This window comes from Festucalex cinctus, chromosome 1 (assembly GCF_051991245.1).
Source record: "Festucalex cinctus isolate MCC-2025b chromosome 1, RoL_Fcin_1.0, whole genome shotgun sequence".
NCBI classification, from domain to species: domain Eukaryota; kingdom Metazoa; phylum Chordata; class Actinopteri; order Syngnathiformes; family Syngnathidae; genus Festucalex; species Festucalex cinctus.
Window position 1 is genome coordinate 51,346,726 of NC_135411.1, and position 19,402 is coordinate 51,366,127.

At 39.1% G+C, this 19,402-nt stretch overlaps 1 protein-coding gene across 1 annotated transcript; it reads right to left on the reverse strand.

The window, feature by feature from the left end:
- Positions 1–2,550: 2,550 nt before the first annotated feature.
- Positions 2,551–19,221, reverse strand: slc17a7a (solute carrier family 17 member 7a). Its single transcript, XM_077540498.1, has 13 exons — positions 19,077–19,221; positions 9,642–9,894; positions 9,049–9,167; positions 7,733–7,847; positions 7,585–7,672; positions 5,751–5,837; positions 5,512–5,654; positions 5,242–5,391; positions 4,900–5,032; positions 3,784–3,894; positions 3,568–3,695; positions 3,433–3,502; positions 2,551–3,181 (listed from the first exon to the last, which is right to left on the reverse strand). Exons 1-13 carry the CDS (start codon positions 19,136–19,138, stop codon positions 2,889–2,891), a joined length of 1,752 nt encoding a protein of 583 aa, XP_077396624.1. The 5' UTR covers positions 19,139–19,221; the 3' UTR covers positions 2,551–2,888.
- Positions 19,222–19,402: the final 181 nt, after the last annotated feature.

Sequence of the window (19,402 nt, forward strand, 5' to 3'; positions counted from 1 at the left end):
TTAAGATTAGTCCCGCCTATTTACAAAACGATGTCCAATCGTGCATTGGAATGGCTACAAGTTGGGCGTGGTCACTAGAGATCCGTGACCGTCACTGTATTTACTGTACTTAGGTTTGTCGGTACAGTACAGTGGTGGGAAGCAACGAAGTACTGTACAAATACTTTCTGACTTGTTACTTATTCTCCTTTCATTTGAAAATAGACATGTGTACTGTCAAAATAGACTCGTTTTGTGTCAAATGGGGATTTTATGTAATTGACTGTAAAAAAATAGTTTTTTCCCTTGTTCTTCTTGCAAAAAAAAAAGAAGTCATTTTGCCACCTGTACTTCTGTATAAATGAAATGTTGCCATCCCATATATGTAATTTGATTTTTAAGTCGAATATCCCCAAAAATAAAACAAACAAACAAACAAACAAACAAACAAAACACGTTTTGGAGTTGATACAATCTAAACAAAACTCAATTGAAAGTATAGTGCTCGCAGATACAGTTTTTGGACGTCTATTGCCCTCTCGCGATCGTAGTGAAGAACATCCACGAGTACACGCACACGCACTCACACGCGCTTGTTGGCCAACCCGCATCGTGACGTTCATGTTGCTGCCGCACTCCCCCACTGCGTGCATCTGCTCTCATCTAATCTTTGTCTAAAATCACAGCGATAATCCCGTTTCCATCTGCCCCGAGAGAAAGAGACCGAAACAGGAAACTAACATTGCTGTGATTGTGAACAATGATTGACTAATTAAAAGAAAGAAAGACAGAAAGGAAAGGAAAAAAGGAAAACAAAGTAAAACAGACATCTGACACATGTAAAATAGCTGTTTAGATTTTATTATACACAAGGATACTTCACATTATATATCCTTTGTACACTAAAAATTTTCCACATTTTTTTTGCATCTTAAAATCTTTAAGATTGCATTGTTTATATACTAGTTCCCATCACGTTTCAACACATTTTATTGAGATTGAGGAAAGCAACATTGGAATGGCCATAAACGGAGACAAAGAAGAAAAAGTGGATTAAAAATACACTGATACAACACTGAAAACTGAAAATGTTCACAGGAATAAGCATTCATATATTTTTTTTTCAAAATTTACCTTGCAAAATAAAACAACCCTTGTAAATCGTTAACCTTCCAGTATTGTATTATGTCCCATCAAAATCACCATTTCAAATTAGATGGTTGTCCTGAAAAAAAAAAAGGCCAAATGCCAAATAAAAATGTCAAAAATGATTGCTGTGTGAGAACATGCAGAGTGCATCTTTTTTTATGTGCGTTTTGTGTGTGCACGTAAACAAGCCTCATGTCTGAGTCTCTTGGCTCCATCAATGAGGTGGTACATGGAGCTCCCTGCGACTCCATTACCCAGCTGCCATTGCATCAGGATTGCTTTTAAAGGGCAGAAACAGTCACTTTGGAATTTAAAAAAAAAATAAAAAAATCACTCTCATATTTTTTGGTCAAGTAGGCGTTGCTCTACAGAGGCAATGGTGCCAAATTGTGCGCTACCGCTTCCTCTGCACGGCTTTCGAGTGTCAAGAGACAACCGCCTTGTGTGTGTTAAAGGAAGGATGACGGGGGGTAGTGCACTGCTGTGCTCATTATAACATGCTCACTGCACAACGTTTCAGCACCTGTACCCAACTGACACAGCAACACACTCACTACCACGGATTTCAAATGGCCGCCTTTCAGGAACGAGAACCACAGCAGACAAAAGCAGGAACTGTGACGGAAAGAAGACAAAACTCAACGTGCATCACGTTTGGACTATTTTGTCGCAGTTAGATGACAAAACAGTTAACATACTTTAGACTTATTACTCATCGTATGTGCCTGGTGATACATTGATACGCGTGACCTAGTTAGGTCAGACACAGGTGGGTCAATTTTGTTAAAAAAAATAAATAAATCAGGAAGTTCTCAAAGATGCCACCCATAGTGTGCTTAGGTTTGCGCGTGTGGAGTTCATCACTATTCATCATAAACATTATTCCCATTTAAAACCGCAGACATGCCCCTGAAAAAAAAAAAAAAAAGTGTATTTTAAAGGCCCAATCTGCCGGTTTCACTCTGGAAAAGGCACTTTTTAAATACAGGATTTAAACAAACAAACTACTTCTCAATTTACACATCAGGGCTTGTCTTCATTTCTGGTGGTGATTTTGTCCTAAACCCGCACCACACCCACCACAGATTTTATTTTTTTTTTTCACTCACTCACATGTGTGAATGAGTGAGTGAAAAATAAAATAATCCGTGCGTGCTTTCAAATTGCCGCGGGAGTGACGTCACGCAGCTGACACGTTCGCCCGTCCCCGTTTGCGACACGCCACACCCCCGCTCTGCGATTGGCTGGAGGGTTGTAAACACTGTCTTTCCACAGAAACGTCCCGCTGTTTACAAAACAAACACAAAATGGCAAAATACAGGCTGGGGGGTGAGGGTTTAGGACAAAATCACCACCAGAAATGAAGACAAGCTCTGATCTCTAAATTGAGAAGTAGTTTGTTTGTTTAAATCCTGTATTTGAAAAGTGCCTTTTCCTGAGTGAAACCGGCAGACTGGGCCTTTAAATATTAGATTTGAACTATAACACAGGGGAGACGCTTGCTGCACTTCCTCCTCGAGACGGAAATGGACCAATCACAGTGAGCCGTGGGGATGAGATGATGAGCATGTAAATAAATACTGGATGTGTTTCTGTATATTGTCAAATCCAACACTGTCTTCCAACACTCACATAAATCCACACAACAAAAGAATCAATATACTTTTGGAATTGTACAAAAGTACATCGCAAAGTTCTTCCCCTCCTGTTTTCAATATTGATCTCGTTTTGTACACACTTGTATCAGGTTAGTCTCTCTTCTACGTCAGCTTCATCTCTTTTACTCCGCTGCACTTGTATGAGTTGTACCCAGGCGGCTGCACATACTCCTCAGATTTATCCCAGTCCGTCACCCAGCCGGCCCCGCCTCCACCGGAGCCTCCGCCGTTGGAACCGACCGCCTGTTGGCTCATGGCACCGTATTGGCCGCCGCCGGTCCGGTAGAGTTCCTCCGTCTCGTTGGCCAACTCGTCTTCGTCGATGATGCCACACTTTTCCTGGCTGGTGTCTTCGATGTCGGCCCATGGCTGCTTTTCTCCCGATGCGAAGAGTCCTGAAAAGAAGGAAAGGGGTGTGTCTTATTTGACTTTCAGAATCTGTAAACAAAATGGACTTCGAGGTTTACAATACTGCCTGGTGGCAGAGTAGTCGCTTCTAGAGGGACAGACTGGGAAACAAACCTCAGTAAACAGGTGTGTGGAAGGCATTTTTTTTCCCTGCCTATAAAAAGTCTACACACCCCTGTTCAAATGCTAGTTTTCTGCGCTATAAAAAAGATGAGTGAAATCCCAGTGAAAGGCTTACCATAGAAAACGACTCCTCCATAGTGAACCAGGGATGCTATAAGGAAGACGTACTGCCACTCCTCTCGTGTCTGAAATGAAGGGGAGAATCCCGTTGCAACCTTGCCATTGTCCACTGAGTAATGCAATTTCTTACCTTGTGCTTTGTCATGGCTCCCACTATAAGAGGACACACCATTCCAGACAATGTTCCCACCCCGTTTGAGATGCCCATTAGTATGCTGGCGTATCGAGGTGCAATGTCCAAGTGATTGACATTAAAACCTGAATATGAAAAAAAAATAAATAAATAAAAACATTCAAATTACAAACACCATCATTTACACTGGGCACATTGTCATATTTCTTGTACCTGAGATAGCAAAGCCGCTAAAGCCAACGGCAAGCACCAAGAAGGAGATGGCAACACCTTTTGTGTGAGAATATCCCACCACGAGTAGGAGGGTGGCCTCCATGCCAAAACCTGAAAACAGAGGAAACATTTCAACACACACCCAACACATCACAAACATCATATTTGCGTTTAAATAGTGCACATGTACACTTGCCAGACACTTTATTCGGTACACTTGTAATGTATCAAACGATCCACTACAACAGCTGTATGAAAAATGTTGACTCAACCATGAGTGAGATGCCATTTCCGATCATGCATAGATTAGGTGCACATTTTTCACTTTTAGAGCTGTTCACGAATGATTATTTTAAAAGATTGATTAATTTTTTTAAATTACTTATTTTAAATTAATTGATGAATACGATTTAAAAAATTACATCCAAGTTTCCATCCCTTTAATACAAAAATGTGACATTTAAATTTTGTTTTCAAATTGACGATAAATGAATGAATGAATGAATGAATGAATAAATAAATAAATAAATAAATATAGATATTTAAAATAGTAAAAAAAAAAAAAAAAAAGTAGGACCTCAACATTTTAAGGCAACAAACTAATTAAATTTGAAATTGCACAATTTAACAAAAATTTATTTTTTGTTTTTGCAAAAAGTTGGCTTTAGCGCATTTCACAACAAAGAAATAAGAGTCTACAGAACCTTGTATAGAACGTAAAAACAACTCAACAAATGTATTTGGAGCAAACAACTTGCTTGTTTTATTGTGTGAGCTAATATTGTTGCCACAAGTACCAAAAAATGATATCTTCAAGTTTTTCCCAACTTAATGTTTTAGGCCTCTGAAATACATTTTCCAAGTGTTTTTAACAAGCCAAAAGAAATTCAAAATTATCTTTGCAAAAGTGTCATTATTTTCCTACACTGTGCAGGTGTATCAATGTTACGGCTGACGAGTGTTTATATGAATGATACCAAACCAATTGTGTTATTAAAGGTAGCCAGAACCAATACATTTTCTAGTAGGGACAATATACATACTTAAAATCCATTCCATTATTGGTGAAAGTGTATTTTGAATGTGCATGCAGTGAATAGAAAATGCAAAAGTCACCTCCACAGTTCATGAGCTTCCTGACATTGGTGGTGGTCATCAGGTTGTGGGTTCGAAGGTAGTCGGCCAGCTGGCCTCCCACAGGAACGATTATGGTCATCACTAGATGGGGCAAAGCTGACACCATGCCCACCTGAAAAGCGGGAAGACCGATCAACATCCATCCACACTGTGAGAATTCAATTAAGTCGCCATTCAACCATCCATGCATGTTTCTGGAATGTGGAAGAAAGCCGTAGAAGAAAAGTCAAGCACACAAAGTCCACATCGACGGGCCAAAATTGAGATTGAAAGCCAGAAACTGTGGACTGTGCTAGCCACATGCTCCGTCGTGCCTCCCACCTTGCTGATCTCAAAGCCAAAGACTTCTTCGAAGTAGGCCGGCTGGCTGATGAGAAGCAGGTAGAAGGTCCAACTTCTGCAGAAGTTGGCCACAATGATGGCGTAGACAGGCATGGAGGTGAAGAACTGCCTCCACGGCGTCTTAAATTTCTGACACCAATGAGAATGAAATGTGAGTACGATCCATTCATGACACTTGACATGAGATTGCGTACATAGATACGTTTTTCTTTTTTTTTTTTTTTTTACATTTGTACTGATATGACACACCTGAAGTGGGTTGAGAAACGTCGCTGACTCTCCGATTGCATCTTCTATGTACTTCCTCTCTTCCGGTGTGATAGTGGGATGGGCAGCTGGACTCTCGTAGGACACCAAGACCCAGAACAAGTACCAGAATATCCCAAAACTGCCTGGAAAGTTCAATAGTTTAAGAAGAAATCAAAATAGTAGTATGTGTGTAGTACTCGAGGCTGGTTATGAATACACATGGCTATGGGGATGCTCACCATAGACATAGAATACAGAAGGCCACCCAGTGTATTGCACCAGTATCCCAGCTAAAGGCATGGCCACCACAGCCCCAGCATAGGATCCTACAAGTGCAACAAGCTATTTTATTTTGGACCCACAACACAAAAACAAAAACAGAAAAACAGCTTCTATAGTTCAAAATGACCAGAGGTGGGTAATCCAGGTCCAGAAAGTAAAAACCCTGCTATAGTTTGGCTTTAGTCACAGGAGGTTCTACTTGACTGATTGGTAAGTAACTTGTTTACCTGCTGGTTGATTAGATGCACCTGTGGCTAAAGCCAAACTGTGGCAGGGTTTTTACTTTCTGGACCTGGATTACCCACCTCTGAAAATGACATATTAGTACTGAATAAAAAACAACTGAACAAAAGTTAAAGGATTGTACATAAACTGTGATTAGTGATTACACATGTTGTATTTAAAAATATGTTAAGAGAAGAAAACATAAGAACAGTAGAACTACTTGAAAAAATAAATAAATAAATAAATACAAATTACAAGTGTTCAAGCATGTCTGCTAATGACCAAATGGTATACTCATATTCGTATACAACACCCCAAATTATGGGGCAATTCCCACACTGTAAATTGGAATATATGCCCAATTTTGCCTAATTTAAAAGATATTAAAATAACTCCTGTAAAGCTTCGAGAAATTAAGTGGAAATTCTCTGCCCCCTTGTAAGCTCACAATCAGTGATAATTTCTTCAATGAAAAGTTCTCGTCATATTTTTCGTCACGGAAATTTTTTTTAAGACTAAAATTAAACAAAAACTAAAATAGAAGCCATTCATTGGGACAGTAACGGTAATTAAAACTGACTGACAATTTCGTCAATGACTAAAATGAAAATGAAAACAACACAGTGAGAAAAACTCACACAATCCAATCAGAAGGAACGAAACGCGGGTGGGAGAACAGAACCGCTCAGTGCAGCGGTAAGATTAATCTCAAGCAATTATTCACTTCCATCCATCCATTTTCTTGACCGCTTATTCCTCACAAGGGTCGCGGGGGTTGCTGGCGCCTATCTCAGCTGGCTCTGGGCAGTAGGCAGGGGACACCCTGGACTGGTTGCCAGCCAATCGCAGGGCACACAGAGACGAACAACCATCCACACTCACACGCACACCTAGGGACAATTCGGAGCGCCCAATTAACCTGCCATGCATGTCTTTGGAATGTGGGAGGAGACCGGAGTACCCGGAGAAGACCCAAGCGGGCACGGGGAGAACATGCAAACTCCACCCAGGAAGGCCGGAGCCTGGACTCGAACCGGAGTCCTCAGAACTGGGAGGCGGACGTGCTAACCACTCGACCCAATTATTAACTTTTTTTTTTTATTTTTTTTATTTTTTTTTTATTTAGGTGCCTGAAAACTAAGTTATATTATTGTCAGTTCAAGATGTTTCATTGAAACACTGTTGTATTAAATGTGTCTTACATGTTAAACTACGGTTACAAATCGGTGTGTTAGAATTTTTGTGTATAAAAGTTGAAATATATGCTGAAGGAAAATATCGACTAAACTTATTTAGTAGACTAAAATTGCTCTTTTTTTCGTCGCCTAGAATTGTTCTTTATTTTCGTGGACTAAAATTGGATTAAAACAAAAATAAAATCAGATGAGTAAATTATGACTAAAACTTTAATTAATTTTAGTAAAAAGACTTTAAAACTATGTAAAAATTTCTTGTAAAAATTAACACTGCTCACAGTAACATGAAGTCCTTTAATTACATGGCCATCAAAACAGAACATACATTAGTGAACATAATGTATTTGTAATGTATTTATCTCAAACTTACCACAAAAGGCGGTGGTGGCCAATCGACTTCTCTCTAGGGGAGGAGCCCACTTTGCCCAGATGCCATGGCAGGCCGGGTAGGACACACCCTGCAGGACGCAAGCCAGTCAGGGAAGAGGCTCAATGCCCAAAACATCCTCTGAGCATACCTCAACAAGGCCTTGACATATTCTGACCAGTATGACGCAACTGTAATGGCAGCGAGCGGCAGATGGGATCAGCATGTTGAGGGTGGACGTGGCCACGATGGCAAAGCCAAACACTCTTCAACACACAAGGACAAAACAAAGCTGCCTCAGAAGTTGCTGGGAACAATAACAGCAATTGGACAGAATGAGATGGGAAAAAAAACGACTTAAGGATACGGCCAGTTGAGAATAAATGACGAAAATGGAAAATAAATAAATCATGATTAATAAAATTATTATATTCATTGATTTTAAAACTTAAACCCAATTACTGAAAACTATGATCATCGTCTTACCATATTTATTTTATCTTATGGTATTTTGGATAACTTGGGACCACAGGGATTGTATTTGTGTGTTGGTATGACCAAAAAAGTCCTTGGATATTTGAATCCTTCCATCTTGAGGAAAGGAGAATTTCTTGAAAACCCAGCTTTAAATATTACTTAAAGGGACAGTGAGAAATTAATTTAGTATGAAAGTAACATTAGAGTATTCTAAAATAGCAATTGAAATAAATACTGGGTGTGCCTGCGCTATTTGGCCTCTTAGGGGCAGTGTGGTGCCATGCATCCACGGTGTATACGCTTACAATGAAAACAGAAGAAAGTTGTGATTGAATTCTATTAAAATAACTTGTTTTTCGCAGATTGGGAAAAATTTGTGTCTTTGAGTGTCTGTGAATATTTGTTATTTGAAGGAATATTACTCCCAAAGTCGATGCTAATTTCCCGTTAGTATTTGGATGGCATTTTCTGGTCAATTTAGCATTAGCGCAATGCTAGCAATGCTTTAAAAACAAAGCATGTTTTGTATGTAAATATGCAGTGGCTGTAATTCTTCTTTTTGCGTGTTTAGCTTTACAATGAACTCCAACTAGGATGTCATTAAACAGCTTAAAGGATGCTTTAGGAATGACAGAATCTCGCTATGGGCTTGCTACAAGCAACATGGTGCATTCTGGGTACTTTCACAATGTAGGGAACTTGTAAAAGCACCGCAGCATTAAGCAAATTAATCAGTTTTCTTCAAATATGACGTTTTAAAGATCCAGAGAAGCCAAAGTCAAAATCAGGCTAAAATTTAGATTAACCGTCCAGCCATAGTTCATAGCCATAGAATCACTGATCGATATCATGTATTTGTTTTTCCAGTAATGATTATCTTTGATTACACAAAGCTATGGGTTGCACAACTGAGAGTCAACTTTTCTTCATAGTCAGCACGAGAAATTGTTTTAATTCTGGTCGTTTAGATATTACCATGAGACAAATCACCTGTTGGCAGCAAATTTCTGACATATGAAACCTCCGGGGATCTGTGTGACGATGTAGCCCCAGAAGAAGGAACCGTGGATCATGCCCACTGTCTCTGGATCCCAAGTGAACTGTGCAGCCTGAGAAGAAGTAATAATGATGTTGGCCACTCATAAACAATGAGAGACATCACTCTTTTGCTCCAGTTCTAATATGTTCTAACATGATCGCTTTTTGCAGCCCCACTACTCTAAATACGATATTCCGGTTAATATTGCGTTCGTGGAATATGAGTGAAGCAGTAAAATCCAGCAGTTTTTATCAATATCAGATGGCGGCCATTTTGCCACTTGCTGTCGAATGAAAATTACATCATTGTTCCTCAGGTCTCAGGTAACAACCAATCACAGCTCAGCTTCAGAAAACAGCATGTGACAAAATGGCCGCCCCCCCTGAGATGGATGAAAATGACTGGATTTTACTGCATAATTCATATTCCACAAATGTAATATTAATCAGAATGTCATGTTTTAACTAGTGAGGTCACATATAACATACTATTGTCAAGAAATGACTTCCCCTTTAAAACATACCTTGTATTGCTTCACACTTACCACAAGCACTTCCTTGTTGCCTTTGTAGACAGTGTGGTCGTTGACCATGCTGACGATGGCCACACCCAGATTGCAGCGGATGCCGAAGGAGATGCAGAAGCCCAGACCAGACAGGATGGCGATGATGTAGCGTCTGGGCATGCCAAAGCAGGTACAATCCACCACGGGCAGCTCCTTCTCCTGCACCAGCTCGGGACGGCCCTCGGCGGACAGCTCGATGGTTTCTCCATTGGGCTGCTGCTTGTCAATCAATCTGGCAGGACAGGAGAACATTCCCAAATATTAACATGGCGCCTTCACACAATCCTTTGAAGCATACAAGGTGATTTCTAAGCATATATTATGTGTCGATTATTTTCTCATCCTTTGTGTAGGTTTTTTAATGTATAGATTTGAAAATGAAATTTGCTGCCCAGGAATCTCGTCAACTGATTCACAAGGAACTGAATATTAAACACTACCTCTCCCAAGGAAATTGTTAGCAGAAAGGTTTGGTTATAATTTTGTTAACATTGACTCACTTGTCAGTGGTGGTCTCAAGAATCATTGATTTTTCTTTCGTGACTGCATGTTGTGATGTATTTGTGCATCCACTTCTGTGTCATATGCACACTTTGCCTTGAGCTTGATCCAATTAGTCAGTGAGCTGGACAGCGACGTATAGAAACGAGTGCAATCATTATAACTTAGGATGTATTGGAGATTTAGCTTCTTCTTTTTTTTTCCCCATGAGAAGCAATAAATGGTCAAAAATGAACCATTTCTCTCATATTCTCAGCACTACCGCATGATTCTCACTCACACAACACAACATGGAGCAAGTCACATTCTGACACTGGTTCATTATTGATGCGTTTTTGGATGAGATAAATAATTCAGCGTAGCTTTTTATACTGTAATGTGTCACTATGCATCTATCTGCCTGCGTGGCTGTCTGTATTTCATACTCACTTCTGCAGTCAACTACACCTCGCCACCCCACTCACTTATTGTAGGCTCAGCATCACTTCTGTTTTTTAATGTTTGTTTGTTTTTTTTTGTTTTTTTTACTGTATATATAAATTAAGAAATAGAAAAAGTGTGGTTAATATACTTTTTAAAAGCAGCATTTTAGAATTTGTCAGAGATTATCTACGTGCATCCTCCCTCCTCCTCGCTCGAGCTCTCCCTCGTAATCTGTCACAACATTTGAGATTAGGATTATAAAAATGATTTACTTCCGGAAATGAATATGGAGTGGCAAAGTAGTGCAGGCGTGGTTTCCCTATGATAACATATAGCTGTATTATGGCCTCAGATTTATTAATTTTATGTCCGCTCTTGCTTTCAATTGCAACATTCAACATATGTAAAAAAGTGTGGGGGTTGTGGGTTCAATTCTAACTAGGGCTTTATAGCTTTGTAAATTTCACTTAAAATCAATCTTGTGGGTGTTGATATATAAAGATCATATTATACATAGTATTCTGTTATTTTGGAAATTAAAAAAGTAGAAAAAACCCTGCAAATTCCACACCAAACTATAATAGTTTCTGCTATAATCAATGTTTTATCATAATAATAATTATTTAGTGTTTTCTCTGTTATATGCAGCCTATATTGTTATGCATGGGTTCAATACAACAGTATATTTATTAATGGTATATTATTTATCAATTTAATATAAGGGCCGGCATGGCTCAAGGGTAGAGTGTTCATCTCCCATCCATGAGATTGTAGGTTCGATCCTCACCCCAGGTGACCATGACTAAGTGTCCTTGAGCAAGACACTGAACCCCGATTTGCTTCCAGTGGACCTGGCAGCAGTTCACCACTGGTGTGTGAATGTGATGATGTAGTTAAAAGTGCTATAGATAAAAAAAACAGTCCATAAAATGTAATTTTATGTATTTGTATGCAATATAATAGCCTACATACAAATTTTTAATAGGGATGGGTGAGTACCGATACCAGGTACCGGTATCAGGCCTTATTTTAGCTCTGTTGTGGTCGAAATTACAAAATTAAAAATTTTAATATAAAAATCCCATTAATTTCATGCAATTGTAAGGAAAATGCTACAGTATATGGGGACATACAGGTCTTTCTTTAAAATTATCTATCATTATTTGTATTTTGGTGCCCTGCAATTGGCTGGCAACCAGTATAGGGTGTCCCCCGCCTACTGCCCAAAGACAGATTTGATAGGCTCCAGCACCCCCCGCGACCCTTGTGAGGAATAAGCGGTCAAGAAAATGGATGGATGGATATTTGTATTTTGGAAGGTGGGGATTTTATGTATCAAAACTACTAGTGGTATCGGTAATTAGTATCAGCATTTATGACAACTCCAGAATAGAGTACTTGTACTGGTATTAGTTTGAAAAAAAGTAGTATTGACCATCCCTAATTAGTTCAATTTATTTTAAGGTATCAGTACTTGGTATTGGCAACTATTTGAGTTGAGTACTCGTACTGGTATTAGTCTGAAAAGAAAAAGTTGTATTGAACCTCCACATATCAATTAATTAATCAGTTATTTTAAAATCATAATTACAATTGTCATTATTATACAATCAGACTCACACTTATAGTGTGGTACAAGAAGGTGTAAATATAATAAGTGATGAATCATCCTGCTGACTTCTCCTGCGCAAACGTGCCGAACAGCCTCCTGAAATCCGACTTAAGTGCAACGGAAGCATCCTCATTAGACACTGAGACAGATTGCAGCCTGACACTTACACATATGCTACCAGCTAACGAGGCTAGCCCACAGCCAAAACGGCTCTTAATTACAGCTGCTTCACACTAAAGGATAATCGTGGTGTCATGTGGTTTGTCAATGTCCCAAAACAGCTCACGTGCTTGTTTACTGTTTAGTAGTGAGATGGGAACAATTTGTCACATCTGTGTACAGCTTCCACAATATGAGAACAGTTGGACAGTAAGCGTAAAGTGTCTGTCACAGACTAAACATTGCACTTTAAGTATCGTTTCCAAGGCTAAACGACACAAGAATATTCCTAAACTATTAAGGTGAAGGGTAGAAAAGCAGTATCAAGACAAGCAATTCCAGCCTTGCTTGTACTCATGTACTCGTTAGCAAAGACACGGGAGCTGTTTCTACCATCTCTCAGCTGGTAACAGCTAATGAGCAAGGTAGGAGGCCTCTGACCTTGGGCCCTTTGCAATATCATAATTACAACAGTAAGAGCCTGCAGGGACTCGGCTCTCCACTCCAGGACTGAAAGTCTTTGCACGCTCACTTTCGAACTTGGATTCAATTTCGGAGGGCGTCACGTGATGTGACTCACAGTGGTGAGCTGTGCGTTAAGTAGTTAAATACTGTCACATTGCAATTATATTTAAAAAAAAACAAAAAAACATTAATACTGCACACAAATGCAAAATAACAGCATGCAATTATGTGACATACTGTGCAGCAATTCAAAAGCAATATTTGTCTACTTAGCAAAATAAAATAAAATAAAGCTAAATATCATACATGAGACGCTAGAGATATGCTGTTTATCAAGTATTAATGTGCAAATCACGACAGACATTTTGCTAGTCAAAATTGGCTGTAACAAGTTTTGCTCTGACCAACCAATCAGAGGACTGAAAAATGCTGATGGCCTAGCAACCTGGCCATGTTCTGATTGGTTAAAGAAACAGTCCCGTTGCTATTATTATAGTTTAAATTACATTGGCCATCAATATTGATTATAGAGTTCTAAATGAATACAAGTTTATGGTAACCTGGCAATAGCCAGATGGATATGCTCCGCAATGTAATTTGATCGAGAAAAGGCGGGACATTCTGTACAATAATTCGAGCTGATTGGACGATACATCATTCTACACATTTATTTTAACCAATCGCGGCCATGGGTGAAAATTTCATCTTCGTTCATGCCGAAGGGGAGGAAAGCACGAACATCTTACCAGCTAAAACTGCATGAAGCTTCTCTCGTTGTTCAACATTCAACAAGGGAACGGTGAGTAATTCTGCAAGAACAGAATTAATTGCAGTGTCCATTCGTCCATGTTAAGTTTGTTTGTTTTCCCCGCTGACGCGCTGGCTTCCTGGTTTCGTCACAATTGCATATCCCGACCCAAAACACAATGTCGCTCTGTGATTGGTCAGAACCACCAGTGTTTTGGAACGGCAGATATCAGCGATGTATTCTCCGGGGTTGTGAACTCACAAATACCGCGAGAATTCATCTTGCCAGAGCAAGGTTAAGTTCATGGAACAAATACCAGAATTTAGGTTGTATGCTTCTGATAGTGTTTCAGTGAGAAGGCCTTCCTGGCCATTAAAGCTCATCACGGCTAAACTATATAAACTATTTTAAAAAAACAAAAACAAAACACTATTCAACTAACATTTAAATGCTTATCAAAGATGCAAGTGCACTGTAAAATTGTTACCTATGGGTTTATTTGCCTAAAGAAATTTTTATGTCAACCATGACTCACATGTTGGTCGGTGACCTCCGACCTTTGTTCTCCTGTATATTAAATGATGAATTCACTGAGCGTTCTCTGTAATCCTCTCATAAGAGGATGATGGAGGGAGAGGGACCGCCAGGAAGGCTGACAGCAAATATATTATATAACAGCAGACGCCTTCCTCATTAGTTGCCATGTACCACAATTGATCCAGCATTGTTTGCAATGTCAACTCCAACGCGTCGAGGAATTTATTTGGGGATTTTTCATAGTTGTGCGATATTTGGTGATGCTTCCGTGAGCCATTTGCTCTCCCTGACGTGAACAGATTGGGTCTCGGTGGGAATGTGTCACCCAGGGAGACACCCTCCCCATCCGCATCCTGTCACAACACTCTTTCCCCCTCCTCGCTCATACACACCGTGACATTCAACTACACGTCGTCTTTCATACACTCTATTATCTGAATAATCTGAAAGTCAGAATCTTAATCCTTAATTATACCCATCAGACACTTTATTAGATTGATTATTAGAACACTAATAATGCTTTGACTGAAACAGTTTAACAATATATTCATTATGTTATTCTGATGTGTCTAAATAATGTGACAATCATTAACGTTTTAATAAAGCTCTTGCTGTGAACACGCAATATTAAACATCGAACATACACAATATAAATCAAAAGTGAAGGAAAGAAAATCAAAGCCAAAAATGAAAAGAATTATCAGCAAAGTCAGAATTCACATGTTCAAAGGGAGTATAAAAAGTACAAGAACTTATCTAGTCCTTCCCCCGCTAACTTATATCATGATCATGTACTATAAGTTATTATATTTAATAATATGTTATTAAAATAGGAAAAAAGAAGCACATGAAGGAAAAAAAGAATGGAAAATAAACAGAACATGCACTTTACAAATATTAGCGTAAGTTATAAATGCTTACGCAAAAAGTAAAAGATAAACGAAATCCCTACATATGCAATTAATCTAAAAATAATATGATACATTTATATTTATACCTGATTCATATAATTTCGTAGCACATTATTTTTAAACCTATTAAACATAGCAGGTGATTCACAGTTTTTCAATTCAGTTTCATAATTGTTCCATGCTAATTTGTTTGTGTCAAACGGTGGATGGATGGATGGATGGATGGATGGATGGATGGATGGATGGATGGATGGAACAAAAATAGAAATGTAACCCACGCTCCCATTTTTCCTGATCTGAACTCTACTGTGTACACAGGTGTGCCATATTGAGATGCTGATTAGAACGCATGCTTATTTTACTGATGTGTGTCTAAGGTTCCCCGTAATAAAAGACCACTCGAAAATGGGAAGTTTTATTTTATTGGTGGGGTTGAGTTTCTAGATTTTTATTTCTAGTGAGTTTTTATTTCATTTTGACTTTTGTTTTTGAAATTCAGTTACTTTTAATTATTTTTTGGAGTGTGTTGGTTAGTTTGTATTTTTCTAAAATGCTTAGTTTTAGTATCCATCCATCCATCCATCCATCCATCCATCCATCCATCCATCCATCCATCCATCCATCCATCCATCCATCCATCCATCCATTCATCCATCCATCCATCCATCCATTTTCTTAACCGCTTACTAACCGCTTACTCCTCACAAGGGTCGCAGGGGTGCTGGAGCCTATCTCAGCTGGCTTCGGGCAGTAGGCAGGGTACACCCTGAACTGGTTGCCAGCCAATCGCAGTTAGTTTTAGTAGTTTTTTTTTAATTAGTTGTAGTTTTTTTTCATTTTTTATATAGAACATTTGTCCAGTACAGAAAAAAGAGGGGTTGAAATAAGTATTGTTTAGTAAACTACAATACCCAAATGAGCGTTTGAAGATACTTCTTCCATACGGCTGTACGCTAATCCTTAGACAAATACACTTAAAATGAACTCCGAAAGCTCATGTTGCAAAGGTGAAAACAAGGGACATTTTTGTGATAATACATATTAAAAGTACAGCGTATCGTAACTTACGAAAATTACTAAAATAATATACGGTGGAATTAATTTTAAAAAGGCTATGAAAGACCTTAATTATAGGTATGGAAGTGGGGAAATGCACAGTGTTAAATCTGGATTTAAAAGCGTTTCTACTTGGGGCTGACTTCACTTCTGCTGATAGCTGATTCCATTTGCATGCTAAATGCTGCTTCGCCATGTTTGCTTTGAAACCGGGTCTCTACTAATTGACCTGAGTCTGACATACCTCACAGCCCTGTTGTGTTTATATTCAATTAGCATTTCCTTCATGAATTGAAGACCTAAAATATTTAGAAATTTATAGAGCTGTATCAGAAAATCAAAGTCTATTTTACAGCTGATACAGCTTCTGATAGCTTTGTTCGGGTCATGACCTTGAGCACGTTGTACACTCGACCCTACCGATAATAAAAAATAAATATGCACATTTGAGACTGTCATTGTAAAGGGATACTTGACTCATTGAGCCATTTTCAGCAGTAAAAAGTTAATATTTTGTCTATAATTAATGTGGTAACTTCATGATTTTTCATGTACAATTCATACCTTTAAAAAGTAATTTTTTTACTTGCTGTCGACTGAAGACAACATCACCTGCACTGAAGAAGTAGGTAAGGACCAATCATGGCTCAGTTTGCTGACCAACCCCAGAAAACAGGTGAACCGTGATTGGTCGTTACCTACTTCCTCAGCACAGGTGAGGTCATCATCAGTCAACAGCAAGAGGAAAAAAAAAAAGTTTTGAAAGGTATTAATTGAACAAGACAAATAATGAAGTTATCAAATTCATTCTGGACAAAATATGAACTTTTCACTGCTGAATATGGTTCAATGAGTCAAGTATCCCTTTAACTCTTTGACTGCCACACGTTATCAAAAAAAAAAAAAACTTTAATATGGCAAAGGCTTTGATCATTTACATCATCCTTGAAAACGTTCAATTTCATCAGCTTTCATCATGTTTCATTGTAATTTCATATGCAATGAGCCCATTTAAGAGAGATACGATGCTACCATCTGCTGACCATAGATAGTGAGTGTTTTTGATTCCACAACTCACTCACCAGGCAGCACGTGCTGCACTTAGGCGGTGAACTGCCTATTGATAAAAAACAAAACAAAACAAAACAAAACATACTTGACATCATTTAACGTTTATGGTGGCATACATCGTGATTTTACTAATCGTTGTTAAACATTTTTGGCAGTCAAAGAGTTAATGTGGGCAGTCTAAGGCACACCTGTGCAATAATCAAGACGTCTAATCTGTGCCTTTGAGATGGACGGATTATATCAGCAAGATATTACACTGCACGTCCTCTAATGAGGTATTATTTTATCATTATTCAAAACATGAACCTGCATTGTATTGTACTGACAGAAGAAAAACTCGATTAGACTAAAGCATTGTCAAATAAGCAAAAATGATCAAACAATAATTAATACACCGCAGCATAATTTGAATATTTTATCACAGCCACGACGGCACCGAGCCTCTGTGCATCATAAATGAAATTGTAGCGCTCTGGCGGATGTAAAATGGATTAAAAATGGATTACCTGCTACTTTCTGCATTGCCTCGTGTGTAGCCGCAACTAACCACTCCTTGCGGAACCAAGAGTCCACTGGGCCTTGGTGGAAACTTTACAAATGTGGATGCAGTCAAAATGGTGATGAGCTGGTGTTATGTGAAAATGTATTTGTTCCTGCGCACCGGTGATGATGTTCACAAGTCGAAAGTGTGAGAGGAAAGATTCCGTTTGACCTTACAATGCCGCTGTTTGTGCTTACCTAGTGGAGTTTAATATAGAAACGAGAGATGCATTCTGATGGAGAAAATCTTTAAATAATAAATGAACTTCTGGCTGCTTTCATCATGGAGAGATCACGCTTTTGTCTGTGAGCTGGTGAGATTGCTCCAACTCAAGCAAGGCAGGCAGGGGGAGGCCCTCCTCGCAACACACACACATAGACATACAGATGTGTGCCGAGCGTGCGTACATACATTTGCCTTGCATGTGGCCCATGTGGACGCCTTCAATGTGCATGTCTGTTCATCTGAAAGCGTGATGGGATGGAAGTTGTCTCAATGGATGGATGTCGGGATGGATGAGGAGGGAGCGGCCGCAGGAAGTGACATGGGCTCGGATGGCGCGAGTGGGAGGGGAGAGTTTAGGGATTTGCGTGGCTCGACATCTGGACTGAAAAACAGGCTATTTCAGGACGGGATTTATACGTTTGCTCGCTACCTCAAATCCGAAGAGAACGCAAGCTTAAAAAAAGGTTTATTGCACGAGCCTCTATCACTTATTTTCATCTCTATTTTTTTCCCCATACTCAAATATTGACCATACAACAGTCTGAATTGTAATACAAATATATTTCATGCACCCATATGGGTCGTGGGGCTACAGTGATATCTATTTTTTTATTACTGTATTCTTATTGACTTACATAATTGTTGTGTCTACACACCTGTCAGCATTGCTTTGCTGCAGTATAACAATTTAATGAGAAACACGGCATTTGCATTTTATGAATCTTTCGTATGAGACTGCAATATCTTGTGGAAAAACATATTGGCAGCAATGTTTGCTAAGAATGTGGCATTACCAATTCCTGATGGCGTTTTCACTGCTCAAATAAAAACAACAATTTACAACACAGCAGGAGTCTTTTCTGACAAAAGTAAATTACGCATGCTTTTTTTTTACACAAGCAAAAAAATACGGAGCGCCATTTCGCCACTTTCATCCTCACTTGGTCACCATTGCTGTTACTTCGAACTTTTTGACGTTATCTGCACTTTTCCTGACGAGCTATGCACCTTAACCTTCATCCCATGTTTATTGGTGGTGCTTAGTTGATTCGAAACTAACTTTTTCCGCCATTGGACTACATGAAATTCTCTCTGTCGCTCGGGAAAAATGTGCCGACGTCTTGACATAGTGATTGACATAAATGTATAAAATAAAATAAAATACCTGTTAATTCTGCCCAAAGTTTTGGCCGCGACCGCCTTGAACCTGTCAGGTCGGACCTCCATCCTTCTTGGTGCTCGCAGCCGGCCCGAGTGCTCCTCTCTCGCGTGAACGCGCACAGAACACGCGCACACGCCCGACTGCTCGCTCTCGTGCCTCCCGACGAGGAGGATGGAGGCACCATGATGATATTGGAATTATTTATAGAGGCAGAAGTATTCACATTTTGCGCTGAATAGACAAACACTTGTGTAAAAACACTTGGAAAAAAGTAGAAAAACAGATTCAACCTCTTCAGTAAAAAGAAAAGGCTAACTACAAAAGTAACG